General features: G+C 30.8%; 3 protein-coding genes across 5 annotated transcripts in view; all 3 read left to right on the forward strand.

The window, feature by feature from the left end:
* Positions 1 to 3,298, forward strand: part of LOC105324599 (multiple epidermal growth factor-like domains protein 10) — a 90,992-nt gene extending 87,694 nt beyond the window's left edge. For 2 of the 3 annotated variants that reach the window (XM_066069675.1, XM_066069684.1), the window contains one exon: positions 1,048 to 3,297. In XM_066069675.1, coding sequence (XP_065925747.1) covers positions 1,048 to 1,333 — 286 coding nt within the window. In that variant the 3' untranslated portion in view covers positions 1,334 to 3,297. Of the gene's footprint in view, positions 1 to 1,047 lie in introns of all 3 variants that reach the window. The other variant, XM_066069676.1, reaches the window with a different exon arrangement.
* A 5,584-nt stretch (positions 3,299 to 8,882) lies between these two features.
* LOC136270904 (adhesion G protein-coupled receptor E3-like) overlaps positions 8,883 to 18,886 on the forward strand; it is a 40,705-nt gene continuing 30,701 nt past the window's right edge. The window contains exon 1 of the mRNA XM_066069827.1: positions 8,883 to 9,000. The gene's annotated coding sequence lies outside the window, so the exon portion shown is untranslated. The remainder of the gene's footprint in view (positions 9,001 to 18,886) is intronic.
* LOC136270947 (uncharacterized) lies at positions 14,142 to 17,596 on the forward strand. The gene is made up of 4 exons (XM_066069970.1): positions 14,142 to 14,630; positions 14,869 to 14,967; positions 15,939 to 16,064; positions 17,395 to 17,596. Exons 1-3 carry the CDS (start codon positions 14,516 to 14,518, stop codon positions 16,028 to 16,030), a joined length of 306 nt encoding a protein of 101 aa, XP_065926042.1. The 5' UTR covers positions 14,142 to 14,515; the 3' UTR covers positions 16,031 to 16,064; positions 17,395 to 17,596.

Genomic DNA, 18,886 nt, shown 5'->3' on the forward strand with positions numbered 1-18,886 from the left:
AGCAAAAAGCCAGGTTGATAAAGAATGCGTTCAAACAATCGAAAAGTTCATGAAGTGATTTTTTATATAAAATACTAACTGTGTTAATGGGTGAAGTTATCTGTTTTATATCTGTCTTAGGTTTATTTTAAGGATTTCTGTTTATTTTTGTCAGACTTTCCTAAGGTTGTTTTTAAATTTAATTTACCAATAACAATATTAAATTTTCGTTGCAGTTTCCTTTGCCATTATTGTTCGCAATGCTTAAAATTTAGCACAATCTTTGTTTCGGCATGTCATATGGTAGTATTCTGTTACACCTTGTATAAACTCAGCAATTATTCATTGAAGATGGTTAAAATTTTAACATACTTTTTCTTAAGCCAGGTTTTTTTAACAAATCTTATGTCAACTTTCTCCTAAATGTAGTTTTTGTTGTTCTTTTATATGAACATTGTCAAAAATATCTTGTTTAATCGGGTTTGAAGATGATTTTTATATTTAATATGTGAAAGGAAAATACTGTAAACGTATTATATTTGGCGTGTACGATCTTTGGCGGCAATTAGTTTTTGAACAAGTTGGGTAGATTTGAATTAGAATTAGCGTATTCTTGAATGTGACTATTTTTACATAAATGTATTGCATTAAGCGATGTACTTGAATTAGCTGAAGCCGCATTCTGCCAAAAACGCTAAATAGAATATACAGCTAAATGTAGTACGTTTACAGTAGTAGCAGTGAAGCATTATCTGAATAATCCTTTTTTTTACAAGTAAAAGTACAATGTTAGAAATCTTACACAATCTCCTGTATATAAATGTGTTTCTTTTAATGTAAAAAGATTGATCTTTATTTGATCCGTGTCACTAGCTTTTATTTATATGAATGGTCTATGGTGTTATGTAATCAAATGCTTAAACATTAAATTTATACAAAGCGGTAATGCTCTTCTTTCATAACCCAACTCCTTGGACTTAATTAGAATGTTTATCATCAACTCCGTTCATATTAGCTCACTGCTTTGTTAATGAATTAAATTGAATATAAAAATATATATTTCACCAGATTATGCAAACACGAACAATGTTGTAAGTGCCATCAACATAAGCAACCGAAGGACGATAAACCTGTAGACACAGTACCAGCTGCGACTGGTCATGACGTCAACGTTGATGACGGCACGGCATACCAGGAGCTCAACGAAGTCACCAATCAACCACAGAGAAGTGATCTTGGTCACACCGCCGTCAACCCTGATTGTTACGTCAACGTTGAGGGAGATAACTCAGCGTATCAGGCGCTAGGAGAAGTCACCCAGCCGTCTTTCTATGATACACCTTTCCAGAAATAAGCAATTTGTACGTTAATGCAGATGGGTCTAAGATTTATAAAAGAAAAAATACATTATAATATTCCAAATTCCTCATTCACAATAATGAGCGCAGAAGCCAGTTCTTCATTTTGTTGTATAAACAACACGCTCCGTAAGAAAGCAAAGTTTTTGGAATCCGAGAAATATATAAACATTTTTATATCATTTTTTTTTTCTCTGCTTATTTTTAGTCATGATAAATGAATGGAAATTGTGGGTTTTATTCACACAGTAACTGTTGTCCTTGTTTTGTCTTAGTAACACGTATTTTAACAAGGGCACCGCTAAGCGGAGCATCCCCTCGCGATATGAGTTATTGTGTGTAGGGATGCATTATTTAGCAATATATAGTTATGTTAATGAGAAGACCACATTCTACTAACCATCCATTACTGCAAAAACTGCATTTTCTTTACCTGTACTAGATCTTAATCCAAAAAATATCAAGTTGTTGATTTGTACTGCTTACTTTCACTTTGGTTTCAAAGAAGTGAAGCGGAAGATTGATAACTCTTACTCAGAAATTTCGATTGATAACTCGTATACAAAATTGATTATGACATTGATTTAATGAAATAATAATTTGTAATAGTATTAATGGTTTGGAAAGACACATGCATTTTTTATTTGTTATTTTACAGAAGTGTGCAATCTATGATAAATATTTTTTAGTTTTGAACGAATTTTGTCATAATGTATGCCCCCCCCCCCCCCTCCTTTACAATGATGTAATTTGATCAAAGTTTTTTGCATAAAAATTTGACCAATTAATATGACATTGCATTTGTTTTAATCTTTTACAATGAGGCATATTTGTGCAAAGGTTGAGGAAATTCTATTGGAGGGTTTTTTTTTATTAATTTACTAGAAAATTGAAATGGAGTGCACACACACACATACATACATACATACACACACACACATACGAACACACACACGCACGGTAGCGATGCTATATCCCCTTCGCAACAAGTTGCGCGAGGGGATAATAAGGGTTTTTTTAAAGTTCGGGGCGAATTGAAGGTAAGTTGTGATAGACACCGGTATTACAATCTTAAGGTATTGCTACATACATGTATAGTTGAGGTTTTTACCTGAGTATTCAGCAGTTATTATTGCATTGCTTGTACATGTGCTTCTAAATAAGTATGTAATTTATAAAAATCAGTATCTGTTTTCGTATTTCAACATACTATAATATGTGTTCACCCTGTTAATGATTCTTTTTGCGATTTTCATAGAAACCACATCAATGTATATGACTTCTGATCATCCTCATTATGATATATATATATATAACAGGAAAATTGTATGATTATCAGCATGCAGTGAGTGGTGTTTTATGTGGTGATATGTATTTTTAAATAGATTTATTATTAACACGTTACTGAAGTTTGGATTTTCAAAAAGTAGTTTTTTGTCATCGTAGATATTTTCACAATTTCATTTTCATTATTTTTAAGTTTTTATAATTCTTAAGCATGATAAAACATCATATATGTGAAAGTATATTGGTTTGTATTTGCAATGATGTTCAAGGTCATATATACACTCAAGATTTCATTCTTATCCACTGCAATGTTGCTTTTATTCACTGGCATAGTCATAATAATTTCATAATGTCATAGTAAAGTTATATCCTTTTAAAATATTTTCTTACATGATAAAACTAATGTTCTTTACCTAAATGTTTTTTTTCCAATAATTATCATATTGTTTCTTTCAGACATAGAACTTTGAAGATATTTATTGACATAAATGAATTACTTCATTACAATACTTTATCTTGGTTTTAATATTTATCTATTACTTTGATACATTACTGTGTTTTCATCATTGTTTTATTTTATGTTTAATTTACAATTTTTTAAATGTTCATGTGTTCTTAATTTAATAAACTCTATATCCTGAACCTGAATATTGCTTAAAATAATCATAAATCCGTTTAGCAAAAATTACACAATTTAAAGTCAATGTTATTCAGCAAAATGCATTTTAACCAGTTTCTCAATATTACACACTCCTTATTGAAATACCTAATACATATTTTTGAGATCTTGAATTTGTTTTAGGTCCATAAGAAAGGTATTGCATGCGGCATCATAAAACTAATTTTATTTATTTTGAAATTATTCTGACCAATCTGAATATTCTAGCAATATAAAAGGTTCTTTATGTTTGACTTTTATTTCAGAAGTTATTGCGTCCAATTAAACACCTAGAGGTCTCGAAGAAAAAAACATAATGACCATAACATTGATAATTTCTATTGGCATATATTCATAACATATTCATTTAATAAAAAATCTACATTTATCATTTAATAGTCTTAAGAGAGATTAATTATTAAGACTATAATTATAACAGCATACATTGACAAGTTTACATTTGAGGCCTGCTTCAAGAACAAATCTTTCTTCTTCAAAATATTTAAAAAAAACCCAAAAATTCAGCATTTAAAATGAGATTAATTTATTTTTATTTAATCATAATAACAATTATGAGTGACGTCTTCGCCTTGGTACAGCCAGATAGATTGACATGGATAGATAGATAGATAGATAGATAGATAGATAGATAGATAGATAGATAGATAGATAGATGATATAAATGACACAGTGTGTGCGCAAGTCTCACACTCACACTGTGAAATCATTTAAATTCGTTGGGGCCAATTTTCGTGTATTTCAGATATTAACCTCTGTGTACAAATCAATGAAAGTGTAAGCTTGAAATCAAAATGTAATTAAAAAATCTTTTTTAAGTTTGATGTCTCTTTGAAGAATATTTGTTTGCCTTTCATTGTTGAGGTATTGTAGGATTGTCAACTCGTTTTCCTTAGTTCTGAAATCTATATTCACTGTAACGTTTCTGGCAGACTTTTTGACAGAGTTCCTTTGTTTTGAAATTATTTGTGTTACCTCCGCAACATCCGTAGTCAAACGTTATACAGGTGCACGTTTTGTAGTCGTAAAAATATCGTATGCACCGATTGTCTCAAGTCCCTATATCAGATGGTTATCTGCATATATCTCTCCCTAATTTAAAAATATTTTAAGTGATTAGCAATGTGCATAAAATGAAATATCAACATATAGCAAATAACGTTTGGGTTGTAAAACAGATTATTCCATAATCCTATTAAAGTTCACATTTTTTTCAATAAATGGCTGTTCATTCTACTGCATTTATAAAACAAAGCATTTCAAAGTTGAGTTATTTAACGCTCATATTTTGCAATTCATCTTGCACAAGAAATGTAGAAATATGTAAATAATGATGACCTAAATAACAAATTAAAAGAGCGAATTATTTAGACAACTTTCATTAGGACTCTGTCTTTAATTATGTTGAAACAAAAAGCAAACGTTGTTCTTCTTTGTAATCTTCAATAAATGATAAATCTATACCTGGTTTAATAAATCTTTTCAGAACGGGTAAAATTGTTAAGACATGCATATCATTTTGTTTATTGCCAGGGTATATACCGTATGTCTGGTAATATTTCGAGGGTCTTATTTTCGGGGTTTTTCGCGAACTCTTTTAAATCGAAAAAAAAATGAATGCGCAGAAATTACATCCTGCATCATTTTCTATAAGAAACTTTTTAAATCGCAAGTGATAACAGATACAAATTGAAAATGTCAGATTTTTTTCAATTTTTGCAAACTTTATGTCACTTGAAAAAAAACTGGATATACAGTGAGTTGTATGAAGTTTTTGTGATCGGATTCGGCCGATCACAGTTGTGTCCATATGAGGCATCCGGCAAATTTAACTAATTGCGCACGCATTGCGCCTTGCAGTGTTTTATTCACTAAGCAATGACAACCTTTTTTAAATTTATAGATAGACGTAGATTACTATAAACGTTACTCGTATCATTTTATCCTGAAAATAAAACATTTATAGGGTTACCTACATAATGATTCAAATCACGTGTTTTTTCACATATGCGTATGAATATTAGTCGGAAGTATGATTCGCCTACTAAGTGTAAAGTTCATTCATGCCTTGCCATATTTCGGAAATCATTAAAACGGTGTTATATAGATATTTTACTGCATGTAGTGTATATTATATTAACGGAGTTGACCAATGGTATTTCATGCCGATCATTCCTTTAAACGGAATACTTGTTTTTCGGCCTAATCACTTATCGACGTGTTATCAATACACATGATCCGGATAGCTCGGGGTGATTTCAATCTATTTATAAGATGCCAATCAGCTTACCATATCCTTTATGTGATTGGTCGTCATCGTTGTCATCTGACCCACTAACTACAATCTGAAAAAAAGATGACATGTTAAAATGTTTTTATTCATTTCAAGTTACTTTATTCAATTTCTGTGTATCACTATTAACTCAGCATGCATGGCTAATGACCTAAGTTTAACTTTTGCACTCCACATCCAAATTATGAACTCTCAATAAAGCATAATATATTGCAGACGTGCATAACCCTATCACGCGTGCGATTATACATGTACATATTTGCACGAAAAATTGATTATTAAGAAAATCACGATGAAATGTTTTATACAAAGCTATTGAATTCATATGATATAATTGTATCTTCATTTTTCTGTAAGGTTTCACAAAAACATAAGATTTAATTCTAAAACGATTAACGTAAATTCCAGTTTCAATTTATGTCAATGTTCTTTGCATAATTTTTATAACGTAAATGAAGTCTAACTCCATTTGTATTTTTACAAATCGAAGGTATCTGTACAACCAGACAGCCCAGCACGGACAGACAGCACTGGATAGAGGGATGGATGGATGGATGGATGGATGGATGGATGGATGGATGGATGGATGGATGGATGGATAGATAGATAGATAGATAGATAGATAGATAGATAGATAGATAGATAGATAGATAGATAGATAGATAGATAGATAGATATTGTATGGTCTCTTGAAGTTATATAAACTAATGCATTAAGTTTTAATTCAATACAATGCAACAAAAAATCAAGTTGGTTTGAAATGTATGGTCTCCAAGAGAATAATGATGAATTGAACTTTTTATTAAAATAATGTACAAATCAATGTGTTCTCCATTACTTCACACTAAATCAATGATCATACAACTACCGTTAGAAATGCTCACAGTAACGAACTCTATTCTTAATAATAATAGTAAAATGTGAAAAAATTCAAAACGTGTTGCTGAAAATATAGTAATTAAAATTAAAAATCTACCATTGAAATTAGTACAACCAACTCGTTGTTTTCTTCTTTGTTGAGTGTTTTTTGTAAACAACCAATGATGATTTATACAGCAATAATATATTGCGGCCCATTTGACGCTTGCGTCAATATGATTTTTTGTTGCAGTATCATATACATTTACCCGTGTGTTTGTTGTATCTTTTTTATATAAAACTTAATCTTATCCAAATCTCTTTATTTAATAGTCTCCGGTTCAAATCAAAAATCTAAATAAAAATTACTTTAAATCTAATCAAATTTTACATGTACTTTCGTCTTGACTTAAATGGCCTAATCAAATGCCATTTGACCAGGAGGAGCATTCAAATAAGGAATATTATAATAATTTGAATAAATTTAATCTAAATCTAAATAAATTTACGTTTTTAAATTCCTTACCACTACATCCTATTTCCAAAAATTCCCTTATTAATATTTTCTTTCTCCAACCAAGTTCCAATACAACCTTAGAAATCATGAATTATAGCTTTATTACTCACTTTTTGGTTTCTTGCACACATTACGGCAGAGAGACCTATATTAAGTTGTTTGCATTTCCTCCACATCAACTGTACTTGAACTTCATGCACGCTTTCTTTTTCCTGTCATAGTTATAATGTATGCATACCTCTCCACATTTTCCAACCTTTCGGGGCAGTCTGCACGCTGCTCTTGCTGACATCATGTAATTTACATAAAAAGTTTACGTAGATATTAATGAACCCAAAAATAAATACTGCATTCACATTTTTGCTATAGTTATGAAAATTTTTGAAATGGTTAATAGAGAGTGTGGCTTAAAATAACCAAAGTGCTTTCAATTTGAAATTAAATTTCGCAGCATTCAAATAGTAGGATTAAAACTTGTTACACAATGTTTTTTTCTAGAAATGAATAAACAATTGACGACTGATGGAAGAGTTATAAGATCATCATTGCTATAGCCATTTCCAGAGTTAGAACGTCTTACCGGAAGAGTAGCGATAGCGACGGCCGCCAGATTCGCAGACTACTACCTGCGATAAAGAAGAGCAGATTCTTTTTCAATATGTATGTTGTAAAGAAGCTGGCATTAATATTTACCTTTTCGTCCCTTTTCAACTTTACCCCTAAACAATAAAGATTATTTCTTCAAATGGTCGACTTCGAGTTTCGGGCCAACAATTACTGCGTTTGATTTTCTTTCTCGGATAAAAAAAACTCATTTCTATCAGAAAATGTTTAGTTTCTAAGTTAATATTCATATTCAATGTCAGGAGAGTTTAACTGTTTTTTAGAGATAGTTCCAATTTATGATCATGAAAACAAATATTGATTTGTCCTTTAACAAAAAAAAATACTTAATATGAATAAATCGAAATGTTAACTTTTTCTTAAAACTGAAACAAAGTAATGAAGACTTTAATCTTTATTTAAGTTTTTAGTCCATAAGTTTTAAGTCCATAAGTAGTGTCGTTTACTGAAATTTATTTTATCAAATTAATTCAGTACATAAAGAGTGAACTTCATTTAATTTGATAAATAAATTTCAGTAGACGACAGTACGTATACCTAGCATCACAATTTCAGAGAATACTGTGTCATCAATTTCTATGCGAATTGAATTTAGCTTGGTGAATATTAAAGGACACGAATATGTTAAAAATTAAATAAAGAATATTTGAGACGATCGTTTTTATTTTATTATTATAATTGATCGATTTTACTACAATTCATATGATTTTCATTAAAATAGTTTTGAATAAGATTTAAAATGCAATTTTAAAGGTAAAATTCGTCTTTTATATCTTCTGCAGAACATAACATACAAAATATATTATTTAGTACCTTCCTCTTAACCCACTCTTTTCTATATTGATTATATATAGGAAGAACACTACAGATTAACTGAATTGATTATATAAAGTGTAACGTGACGGACTTGTCAATGAAATTAAAACAATAGTTCTATTTACAGTTTATTTACATATTTACACATATACACTACAAGAGCAAAATACATCACTAATGATGAACTTAAATATCTGTCCTCTTCAAGTCCTACTCTCCGACTCCCCCTCTCTTTCTCTCGTTATCATTTTTACTCCCCCCCCCCCCCCAGGGTTTCTCAGCCATAAATCACCCATCATAGCGCACCCTGGCTAGAGAGAAAATAAACAATTAAACTAATGATCCCCCTTTTCCCACAGGTCTGATAAGACATCAGAGACCTACCAGCTGCACAGACGGATGACATATTAATTGTTTCCCATGTGTCTTTTGTTTTGAGTACATTACTTATGCAGCCCGAATTGTATTGCAAACTCTCACAAGAGGTTTTAAATTACACCACAAACTGCTTTTTAACATCCCTCCTTGATTCGTATAACGGCAGTTGCATGGGATGTGATGTGATGATAGAAGTTCGAAAGAACATTGTTATGTAAGTACAACTGATATGATTCTAATGCTTTAATTTGTATGTTCTGGTTTGCTTTGGGTGCTACCAGGTTAATTTCTTTAATAGTATTCTTTTTTTACTTTTTTGTACTAATGAATTAAGTTTGCAACAATATTATAAGATTTTTTAACCGAGTCAGGTTTGTTCAATCAATTGATTATTCGGCGATCGAATTCATAAAAGTCTACTGATCTAACTACACTTTAATCTATAGATTTAAAATAACGCTATAATAATTGAATGATGATAATAAGAATAAAGCCAATACACATATACACTATTAATTTTTATTTAGTTTGTTTTAATGCACTTTTTTATCTGAATCTTATAATTAATCTATATCGCGATTATTTTTACAAGAACGATTATTTGTTATAATTGATTGATAGGTTTAGGACTGAGTTTTTTCATAAGTGGAAGAAATAGACCTTTATTTCTTCATTTATTATTTACATCATTCATCATGTTCTAATCTACACGTCAATGTTGTAAATCCGTTATCAATCACAATATCACGTATTTACATGTATTTTAATTATCAGTAACATTGAGCTAAGTGTTTATAAAATGGAAAAAAAGATAGCTTTGTAAATAAAAAAAAATCTTACATTAAAAGAGCTAATGTAGTGTCAGTACACTAAATGTAACAGGAATTCATGAAGGAAGTACTTAGATTGTATTTTCTGGCTTGAGTTGTGCACTTGTTTGTTTGAAAGTAGTTGTCGTCTTTGTTGCAATTATAATTCTCGTGGCTAAGTACTGTTTATGAGAGTTCTTAAATCTACAGTTCTGAATTATTCCTTTAAATGACAAACACTTAACATACTTTGTACAAATATAGAAATGCATCAGGAATTTAAAAAGAACTAAATAAAGATTTGATATTCATAAGTATCCTGCAAAAACAAGACAGTTGTTTGATGACTTCGTTTATATAAATAATCATCTAGGGCAATCTTGAGACAATTAATGATAAATGTCGAAAATTAAGATTTGATTAAAGCAGAGTTTTAATGAAACTTTTATTTCATTTATTTTAGTATGCGCAAACTATATATACCGCACCCGTTTTTTTAAACATGTGTTTGTTGGATTGAAAACCTCATGTAATCTATGGCTAGTTCTTTCGATAATGTAACCCTAAGGGTTTTATTTTTTTTAATTTATTTATTACCTAAATGAAATTAATATTCGTAAACTATTGTTGATATATAGGCGCCATATTATTTTCTTCTGATTTTTATTATTATTTCTTAAATGTTACATATAGCCATATTTGTATCAAATGAAGACATCAAAGTGCAAGATAGAAATAAATTAGTGTGTGTGTGTGTGTGTGTGTGTGTGTGTGTGTGTGTGTGTGTGTGTGTGTGTGTGTGTTTGTCTATGTACACTTCCGAGGTATTGTTTCTGTTTACACACCAACGTATTGAGGTATGTGTTAAATACCGAGGTACTTTTCCCGTAACCTCGGAATGTATACCTCATTTTATGCGTGTACAGCATGCAGGGATTACGTGGTTTAAATTAAGCAATAACCTCGGTAGGACGTCAAATGGTTGGAAGGTGTGTGTTCTATCAACATCGGGTCGTATTTTGTCATTTTCAACTTTGAGCACACACTTTGTCAAACAAGGCCTCTGATTGGCTGAAAATTTGATTGGCTGTTTAACATTACTCGGAAATCAAAACACTACATTCGAGAGTATCGGACATTTTGATTGGATTACATCGTGGCACAAATTCAGATAAATAGGTAAGTACATGTGAAAGATTCTATCTCTTATTCTTTTTCTAACAAGAAACGTATTTACTGTTAAACATGCTTAGGTGCAAAATGCTATAAGATAATTAAAATAAAACAGGAACGATTTTTGAAAAGCAACAAACACGTCTATTTCTCTGTCATGTCCGTTGTTAAAACTTAGGTAAGATTTAAAACAGATTTCATGTTCTTCATTACAAAAAGGGGTTAAAGCAATATGAATTTATGAAAAATTGGTTCAATTTTAAAGTTTTCAAGATATATAGTTCTATACATTACAATATATAGTAGTTTTCATGAATTGCGCGTATGAGAAAATTCGAATTGCCTCTACATGAAATTGATTTAACTTGCATCATGAAAGCGATTTTCTTCTCATGATAAATATATAAACGTGCTTTTTTAACTAATGAACGCAGATGACATTCACAGTACTAAACAGTCATTGCATACAATGAAACAAAAACATTATTGATGAAAATGGACATGGCTGTAAGTTTTTAATTGATTCATCTTGATTTTAAAAAAAATCTTAAGTTTGATAAATTCAACTTAAGTTGTGAATAACCAAAATTACTTTATAAGTTCTTCTACAATGCAGAAATGAAGTTTAAATTATTAAGCGAGGATATATATCAGCAGATATTGTGTTAAATTGAAGATAACAACAGCAAAAAACCCAGCAACATAATGATAGAATTTAACAAAATTGCAAGGCAGCTTACTCTCTCTCTCTCTCTCTCTCTCTCTCTCTCTCTCTCTCTCTCTCTCTCTCTCTCTCTCTCTCTCTCATGAGACTCAGATAGTGATCCATGCATGTGATGATTAAGTATAATTATATAATTATATTGTAAGGAAAGATATGAATATAAAAGAAAGAAGTAAGAATTTACATGGATATGATAAGAGTATTTCAACATAGAATATAGTTCGATATATCTTTAGTTTTCCTGGCATTTTAACGATTTTGATATTTTACAAACTCTCTCTCTCTCTCTCTCTCTCTCTCTCTCTCTCTCTCTCTCTCTCTCTCTCTCTCTCTCTCTCTCTCTCTACCAAATGCAAACAGTGTTCACAAAACTAATTCCATCCTTTTAACTATTAATTTTCAGATTCACAAACAAATGATGTGCATGTTTGGTATATTCGTTTTGCAATCATCGTGTGTTTTAGTTTTAAAGGATTTTGATATTATTGATGGTTGTGATGTTTACAGTTATGATAATGGATTTTTAATCCTTTTCGAAAGTTACGTTTCCTTTATTGTTGCTAAACTGGTTTTAGAAGATATGGGATATTTTTATCAAACGATGAATGCGTGGTAAGTAGAATGTTGGAATGTGAAAAACCTCAAAATCATCCCTACCAGGTGAATTCAACCAGAGAATATTTTGTCGCAAACAAATAATAGTATATTCCTACATTTGGAAATGCTTCATATTGATCAAATCAAGTTAATGATACATGTAAATAACAATGAACACTTTCATTATTCGGATGATGTATGAAAAAGGCATAAATTTTGTCATTAAGATGTTTTAACCATAGGCGTCGGAACCATAAGGATACCTTTTTTTTTGCTTGTTAAGATTCCTGGTACTAATCACTTGTAATGCAAATATAAAAGGTGACTGGTTTTCTTTTGTGTGGCACTATTTGAAAAATTACAAAAAAGTAACTCAATGTTTTTTGCAAAGTTAGATCTAACCATAACGCACATTGCATCAAGGAGGGGCTAGTCCAACCCCTCCCCCACTTTTTTCTCTCAGCAAACATAATTTTTCTTCCGGTAGAATGTAAGGAATTGAAATGAATATAAGGAAAAATTAATAATTACCGGATTAGGAATTTCATGATCTTGTGAAAATGTTTTTGTAGGTAAGATTTTTTTGAGTTATTGATATACAACACCCCCCCCCCCCCCCTCCCACACGGATTAAGGATTTCATGATTTTGGGAAATAACTTTTTTTAGCTTGTCAAGATTTCAGATGATAAGCCCCCCCCCCCCCCTCCCGATAAATTGTCTTTATTTTATTTTGAAACGGGATCGGGATTACAATTATTTACAATAAATCACGGGATAGCCCCAAAATGTAGTGGCGGAGTCTTACTTATTGAGAGATACACAGCATAATATATGGTACGACTTTACTGATTACATTCGATCCCTGTAGATTTTAAGCTCCTCCCCACATTTCAAAGCTTTAATAGACGAATGCATTTAGATGCATAATATGTTTTACGGACCGTTGTGGCGAGCGCAGCTCAGCAAAAATTACACACAACATGTTACCTTGTCAATTAAGTGATATTTTGACAATTATCAACTAACATCAAAGAATTTTTGAGAGATTGAGAGAGAGAGAGATTGAGAGAGAGAGAGAGAGAGAGAGAGAGAGTTATGTATTTCTAAGTTTAAAAGAAATGTCAAAACACATATACTAGGCTGTATCTTCCCCCCTAACACGGTTCCTGTTTGTTGACCAGTGTGTTTTCCCATTTTAAAACTTAATGGGGTGACAATATGCAATATCTACAGAGTTTTTTTTTCTCATTATTCTTTTCAGATTTGGTTCAAAATAATCAGGCTGTAACTTTTATAACAATAATATATATTTTTAATTTCCTCCCTAAGTTTACTGTACTTGCATGCAAAGTTAGCTTAAACAGGCGGACTCCGAAAACACCGTCATGTATTGCGATTTTTTCAACTTCCATTTTGTAGCATATGTTAATTGGCCAGAGAGTGAAAATGCATTGAATTTCAAAGTACTGGTATATTATTTTTTACTTTTACAGTCTTTGGAAATAAACTAAATGCATTGTTAATAAAAAATGCATGTAACATGTATATTGAAATAAGACTGAATATAAGAAAGATTGGCCATTAAAAGCCTCTTTGTACCAAAAGTTTACAATTTTTGGCGTCTTTGGCTAGGATATGAATAGTTTGAGATTCTTCCAACTTCCCGCTCCTTTTTAAGGATTAGGAAATGTTTTTCAAACATCAAAGACTTTTAGAATTCAAAATGAAATTTAACATGCATAAATATTAGACCCTCTGGCAGATCAATCTAAAGGCTATGGTGTTCATGTGGCTGTCAAGACCTGTGGACCTTTTGTTTGTTAAGTACTACATGTAGGTTTGTTGATGGTAGATAGGCAGAAATTTGAAATTTGCCTCTTCTTAAAGCCATTTTTATTGAAGAGAAGTGAGCTATGCACCTCACATTTGTAACATTTTATTTGATACATACTTAAATGTTTTAATTGTTATAATATTTAACATTTAACAGATGGTTTATTTTTTTTTTTTTTTGTAGATAAAATGATCAAGAGCAACCATGTAGAATGAGTAAATATAGCTAGCATGGATGATGAATTTCCAATTGGGCTTTTAGCATTTGATTCAGATTTTGAATATTCAGAATCTTGTTCTTTCTGTGCAGATTTTTCTCTTGATGTGTTGGAGCTTTTTATTAATGGAAAAAATTTTCTTTGCTTTTTCTCTGCAGCTGAATTCAATGCATGTATATATTTTTGTAATTTAATGGGATTTCATTTCTCAAAGTATGTACTTGTTTAAATCCACATTATAGGAGGACACAATAAGAAGAAGGTATTGCCATCTTGTATAAGTTGATGTCATGCAAAATCGCTAATTTTATGGGTCTGTGATGTTTAAGCTAATTCTACATTCAAAATCTTAAATCTATTTATAGACTGCCAAATGAAACACTACATATTGCTACATATATGTAGAATGGGAACATTTTTGACTGCATTTGACAATGGATACATTTCTAAATTTAGTGGAAAGTCCTTAGATGAAATTGCCTGTGAAGGTTAATATTTTTATTGCAAGTAAACTTGTAATAGGCAATTAAATTAAAAGATAATAGTCAGATAAGAAAATTAGTTGGCTAATATAACAAAGAAATGTTATTTTAAAATTAAAAGTCGCAGATAAGAAAATGAGTTGACTAATAGGATCAAAAACTGTCATTTGAAAATTCCTTTAACCTAGTGTCTGTATTTTGTTGATATTATTAACATAACTCCATTTGTTTCTTTTAATTGTAGACATATATTCAAATGATGATGATGATGATGATGATGATGTTGGAAAAGAACGAGCCAGAAAAAAGAAAACTGGACCTAAGCCTTCAAAACTCCCGACAGGTAAAAGCACAAGAGTCCTTTTTCAAAGCATATGTCACAATACAAACACAATGAATTTGAAGATCCTTATGCTGAAAAACTTTCTACATTTTCAAAGTATGATTTTTGTGATATGAATGGAATGTTTAGAACTGTAGTTTCATTCAAGAACTGTGGTTTTATTCATTGTCATTGGCATCAGTTTTTGTAGAATATTGTAAAACAAAGCTTCAAGAACACTTAAATTAAAGGTAGTCTGCATGTGTATCTATAATTGAGAAATAACTGATAAATTGTAGTAAGGTGCCTATGTGTGTATACTAGAAAACACTGAGGCAGTGTCTGCGTATCTATATTTGGAAACGCTGATAATGCATAGTGAGGTATATATGTGTGTTTATATTGGGGAAACACCCACAATGCATAGTGAGGTATCTATGTTTATATTCAAATGGGGGAAACAAACATAATGCATAGTGAAGTATATATGTCTATATTAGGGAAACACCCACAATGAGGTATGTGTGTGTCTTTATTGGAGAAATATCCATAATACATAAATGTAGTCAGGTATATGTGTGTTAATTTTAGGGAAATACTGATAATGCATAGTGAGGTATATGTGTGATTATATTGGGGAAACACCCATAATGCATAGTGAGGTATATGTGTTTTTATTGGGGAAACACCCAAAATGCATAGTGAGGTATATATGTGTGTTTATATTGGGGAAGCGCCTATAATACACACTGAGATATATGTCTGTCTATATTAGGGAAACATCCATAATGCATAGTGAGGTATATGTGTATCAATATTAGGGAAACACTGAGAATGCATATTGAGGTATATGTGTGTCTATTTTGAGGAATTATTCATAATGCATAGTGAGGTATATGTGTATTTATTTTTAAGAAAAACTAATAATGCTTGGTGGAGTATCAGTTTATTTTTAATAGAAAACAATTATATTTCGTAGCTGTATGTTGTAGACAAAGATGTGAGTGATGAACATGTTGGCAATGATGATCATAATGATGAAGATGGGGACGATCATGTTGGGAAAGAACGAGCTAGAAAATAGAAAACTGGTCCTAAGCCTTCAAAACTCCCAACAGGTAAAAGCGCAAGTGTCCTTTTTCAGAGCATATGTCAATACAAACACCATGAATTTAAAGATTCTAATGCTGATTTTTTTTTAACATTTCCCAAGTATGACTCTTGTGATATAACTTGAATATTTAGAACTGTAGTTTCATTCAAGAACTGTGGTTTTATTCATTTTCATTGGCATCCAATTTGTAGAGAATTAAAAATAAAACAGTTTCAAGAACACTTAAATTTAAGGTAGTCTACATCTGTGTCTATAATGAGAAATCACTGATAATTTGTAGGAAGGTATGTGTGCATACTATAAAAAACTGATGCAGTGTCTGCGTATCTATATTTGGAAACACTGATAATGCATAGTGAGGTATATGTGAGTTTATATTTGGAAACACCCTGTCCCATAATGCATAGTGAGGTATATGTTTGTCTATATTGGGGAAACATCCATAGTGCATAGTGAGGTATATGTGTGTTTATATTGGAGAGACATCCATAATGCGTAGTGAGGTATATGTGTGTTTAAATTGGGGAAACACTCATAATGCATAGTGAGGTATATATATGTCTATATTGGGGAAACATCCATAATGCATAGTGAGGTATATGTGTGTATATATTGGGGAAACACTGATAATGCATAGTGAGGTATATGTGTCTCTTTTTGGGAAATTCCCACAAAGCATAGTGAGGTATATGTGTGTGTATATTGGGGAAACACCACTAATGCATAGTGAGGTATATATGTCTATATTGGGGAAACATCCATAATGCATAGTGAGGTATATGTGTGTATATATTGGGGAAACACTGATAATGCATAGTGAGGTATATGTGTATCTTTTTGTGAAATTCCCACAAAGCATAGTGAGGTATATGTGTGTGAATATTGGGGAAACACCACTAATGCATAGTGAGGTATATATGTCTATATTGGGGAAACATCCATAATGCATAGTGAGGTATACATGTATGTGTGTATATATTTGGGAAACACTGATAATGCATAGTGAGGTATGTGTGTCTCTATTTAGGAAATTCCCTTAATACATAGTGAGGTATATGTGTGTCTATATTTGGGAAACACCCATAATGCATATTGAGGTATATGTGTATTTATTAAAGAATCGCTGAAAGTGCTAATTTGGGTATCAGTAAAAATTTTTAATTTGAGAAACACTTTTAAATTGAGATACATGTAAATTCATATATATTGGATTTATTTATGAACTTTTTCACAAGTACCTCACTATTCATTTTTAACTTATACCCTATACTCATTTGTTTTTTAACTGTTGAATGAATAAATGAATTCAAAAATGATTTTGCATTTCATTAAAGGTAAAACTGTATGTCGAGAGGAAGAGGAAGCAAATTCAATAAAGAAGCCTTGCAAGAATTGTGGGAACATTTTTTTTAGGACTTTTTGCAATTGGTTTTTGTTTGTCGTCATGTGGTGTTCATTTTGTGCTGACAATTAAATAATTTTAATTTCTTTCAAACTACATGGCCTAATTTTTCCAAATTCTTTCGATATGATGTATAATTTTGGGTAAGGGGAACAAAAATGGTAATTTCATTTCTCTTCCACACTGTGTCCTTGGTCAGCAGGGCCAAAATGCTTAAAAGAAAATCTATACTTCCACACATCTGAAAGAAAACTGAATTCAGTTGTAAATTTTATATTAGTTTTTTTACTCCAGAGTGTAGTTTAATTACATGCATATATGATATTCCTTTATTGAGGTCTGTGTCTGGGCTAGTTACTCAGGTGACCGTTAATGCCTGTTGGCCTGTTTGGTTTAAAAACAATTCAATTTTATACACAAAGAAGTGATTTTGTGTTAGAACTTGAAGAATCACCTTGCTTTTTTAGTGTGTAAACATCACTGTTCAAATTTATTGAAATTTTCAAAAAATTGATTGTTTTTAAACTGGGAATTAATTCCTTTGAAAGATTGTTTATTCATTTAACAAAGCTGTATTTTACTTATTGATAAGTGAAAATACATTGGATAATTTTCTTTTCTTTGCACGTATGTATTTTTTCTAAATAACGACAAAGTAATTTCAATGAATTAATAAAGATTAAAAAAAACGGGAATTAATTCCTTTGAAATATTGTTTATTCATTTAACAAAGCTGTATTTTACTTATTAATAAGTGAAAATATATTGGATGATTTTCTTTTCGTTGCACGTATGTATTTTGTTTATAATGACAAAGTCATTTTGATGAATTAATAAAGATAAAAAAAAAGAAAGAATTGTTATACTTGCTTCACGACAATTTTTTGACCATATACTTTTTGCAAGAATTTACAGGGTAAAAAGATTTACTCTTGTCTATCAAAAAGTCCATCAGTCCTGGTTGTTTATTTTACTTTTTAAGGAGTTTGTGTTTAGATCTCTAGAATCATTGTTTTTAATTCGCAGATATGTTTAGTTATTGGGAAGTTAAAATGCATATTCACATGAAATTCTGATTCTGTTTTATTTTGAATAATGCACTTTTAATCTAAAAAGAATGACAAGTATTGCAGAAATTAGAGAAAGAGTTCATTAAAGCAACTCTTATGATTATCATATTCCAATTGAGATTTTTCTGAACCTTAGTAATGAAAAAGGACATGTCTACATTTGCAGTTTGACAGGAAATCCTCCATTTATCATCTGGTTGTGATAGAAAGTCTCTTTAAAAATATGTACTATTTAGGCTCGCTGGTCAATAAATTACATGTAAACATCTTGCAGTATATATTTACATTCTCAAGTGTCTTTGCCTATTATAACATTACGTATCGAATTTGTACTATATAACCCATATAACTTCC

Source organism: Magallana gigas, chromosome 1, assembly GCF_963853765.1.
Source record: "Magallana gigas chromosome 1, xbMagGiga1.1, whole genome shotgun sequence".
NCBI classification, from domain to species: Eukaryota; Metazoa; Mollusca; class Bivalvia; order Ostreida; family Ostreidae; genus Magallana; species Magallana gigas.

What these genes read in the sequence shown, in the direction of transcription:
- LOC136270947 (XM_066069970.1), top strand. Translation starts at nt 14,516, where the DNA reads ATGAAACACTACATATTGCTACATATATGTAGAATGGGAACATTTTTG. An exon ending in AGATGAAATTGCCTGTGAAG is followed by an intron (nt 14,631 to 14,868) that starts GTTAATATTTTT and finishes TTTTAATTGTAG; the next exon opens with ACATATATTCAAATGATGAT. An exon ending in GCCTTCAAAACTCCCGACAG is followed by an intron (nt 14,968 to 15,938) that starts GTAAAAGCACAA and finishes TGTATGTTGTAG; the next exon opens with ACAAAGATGTGAGTGATGAA.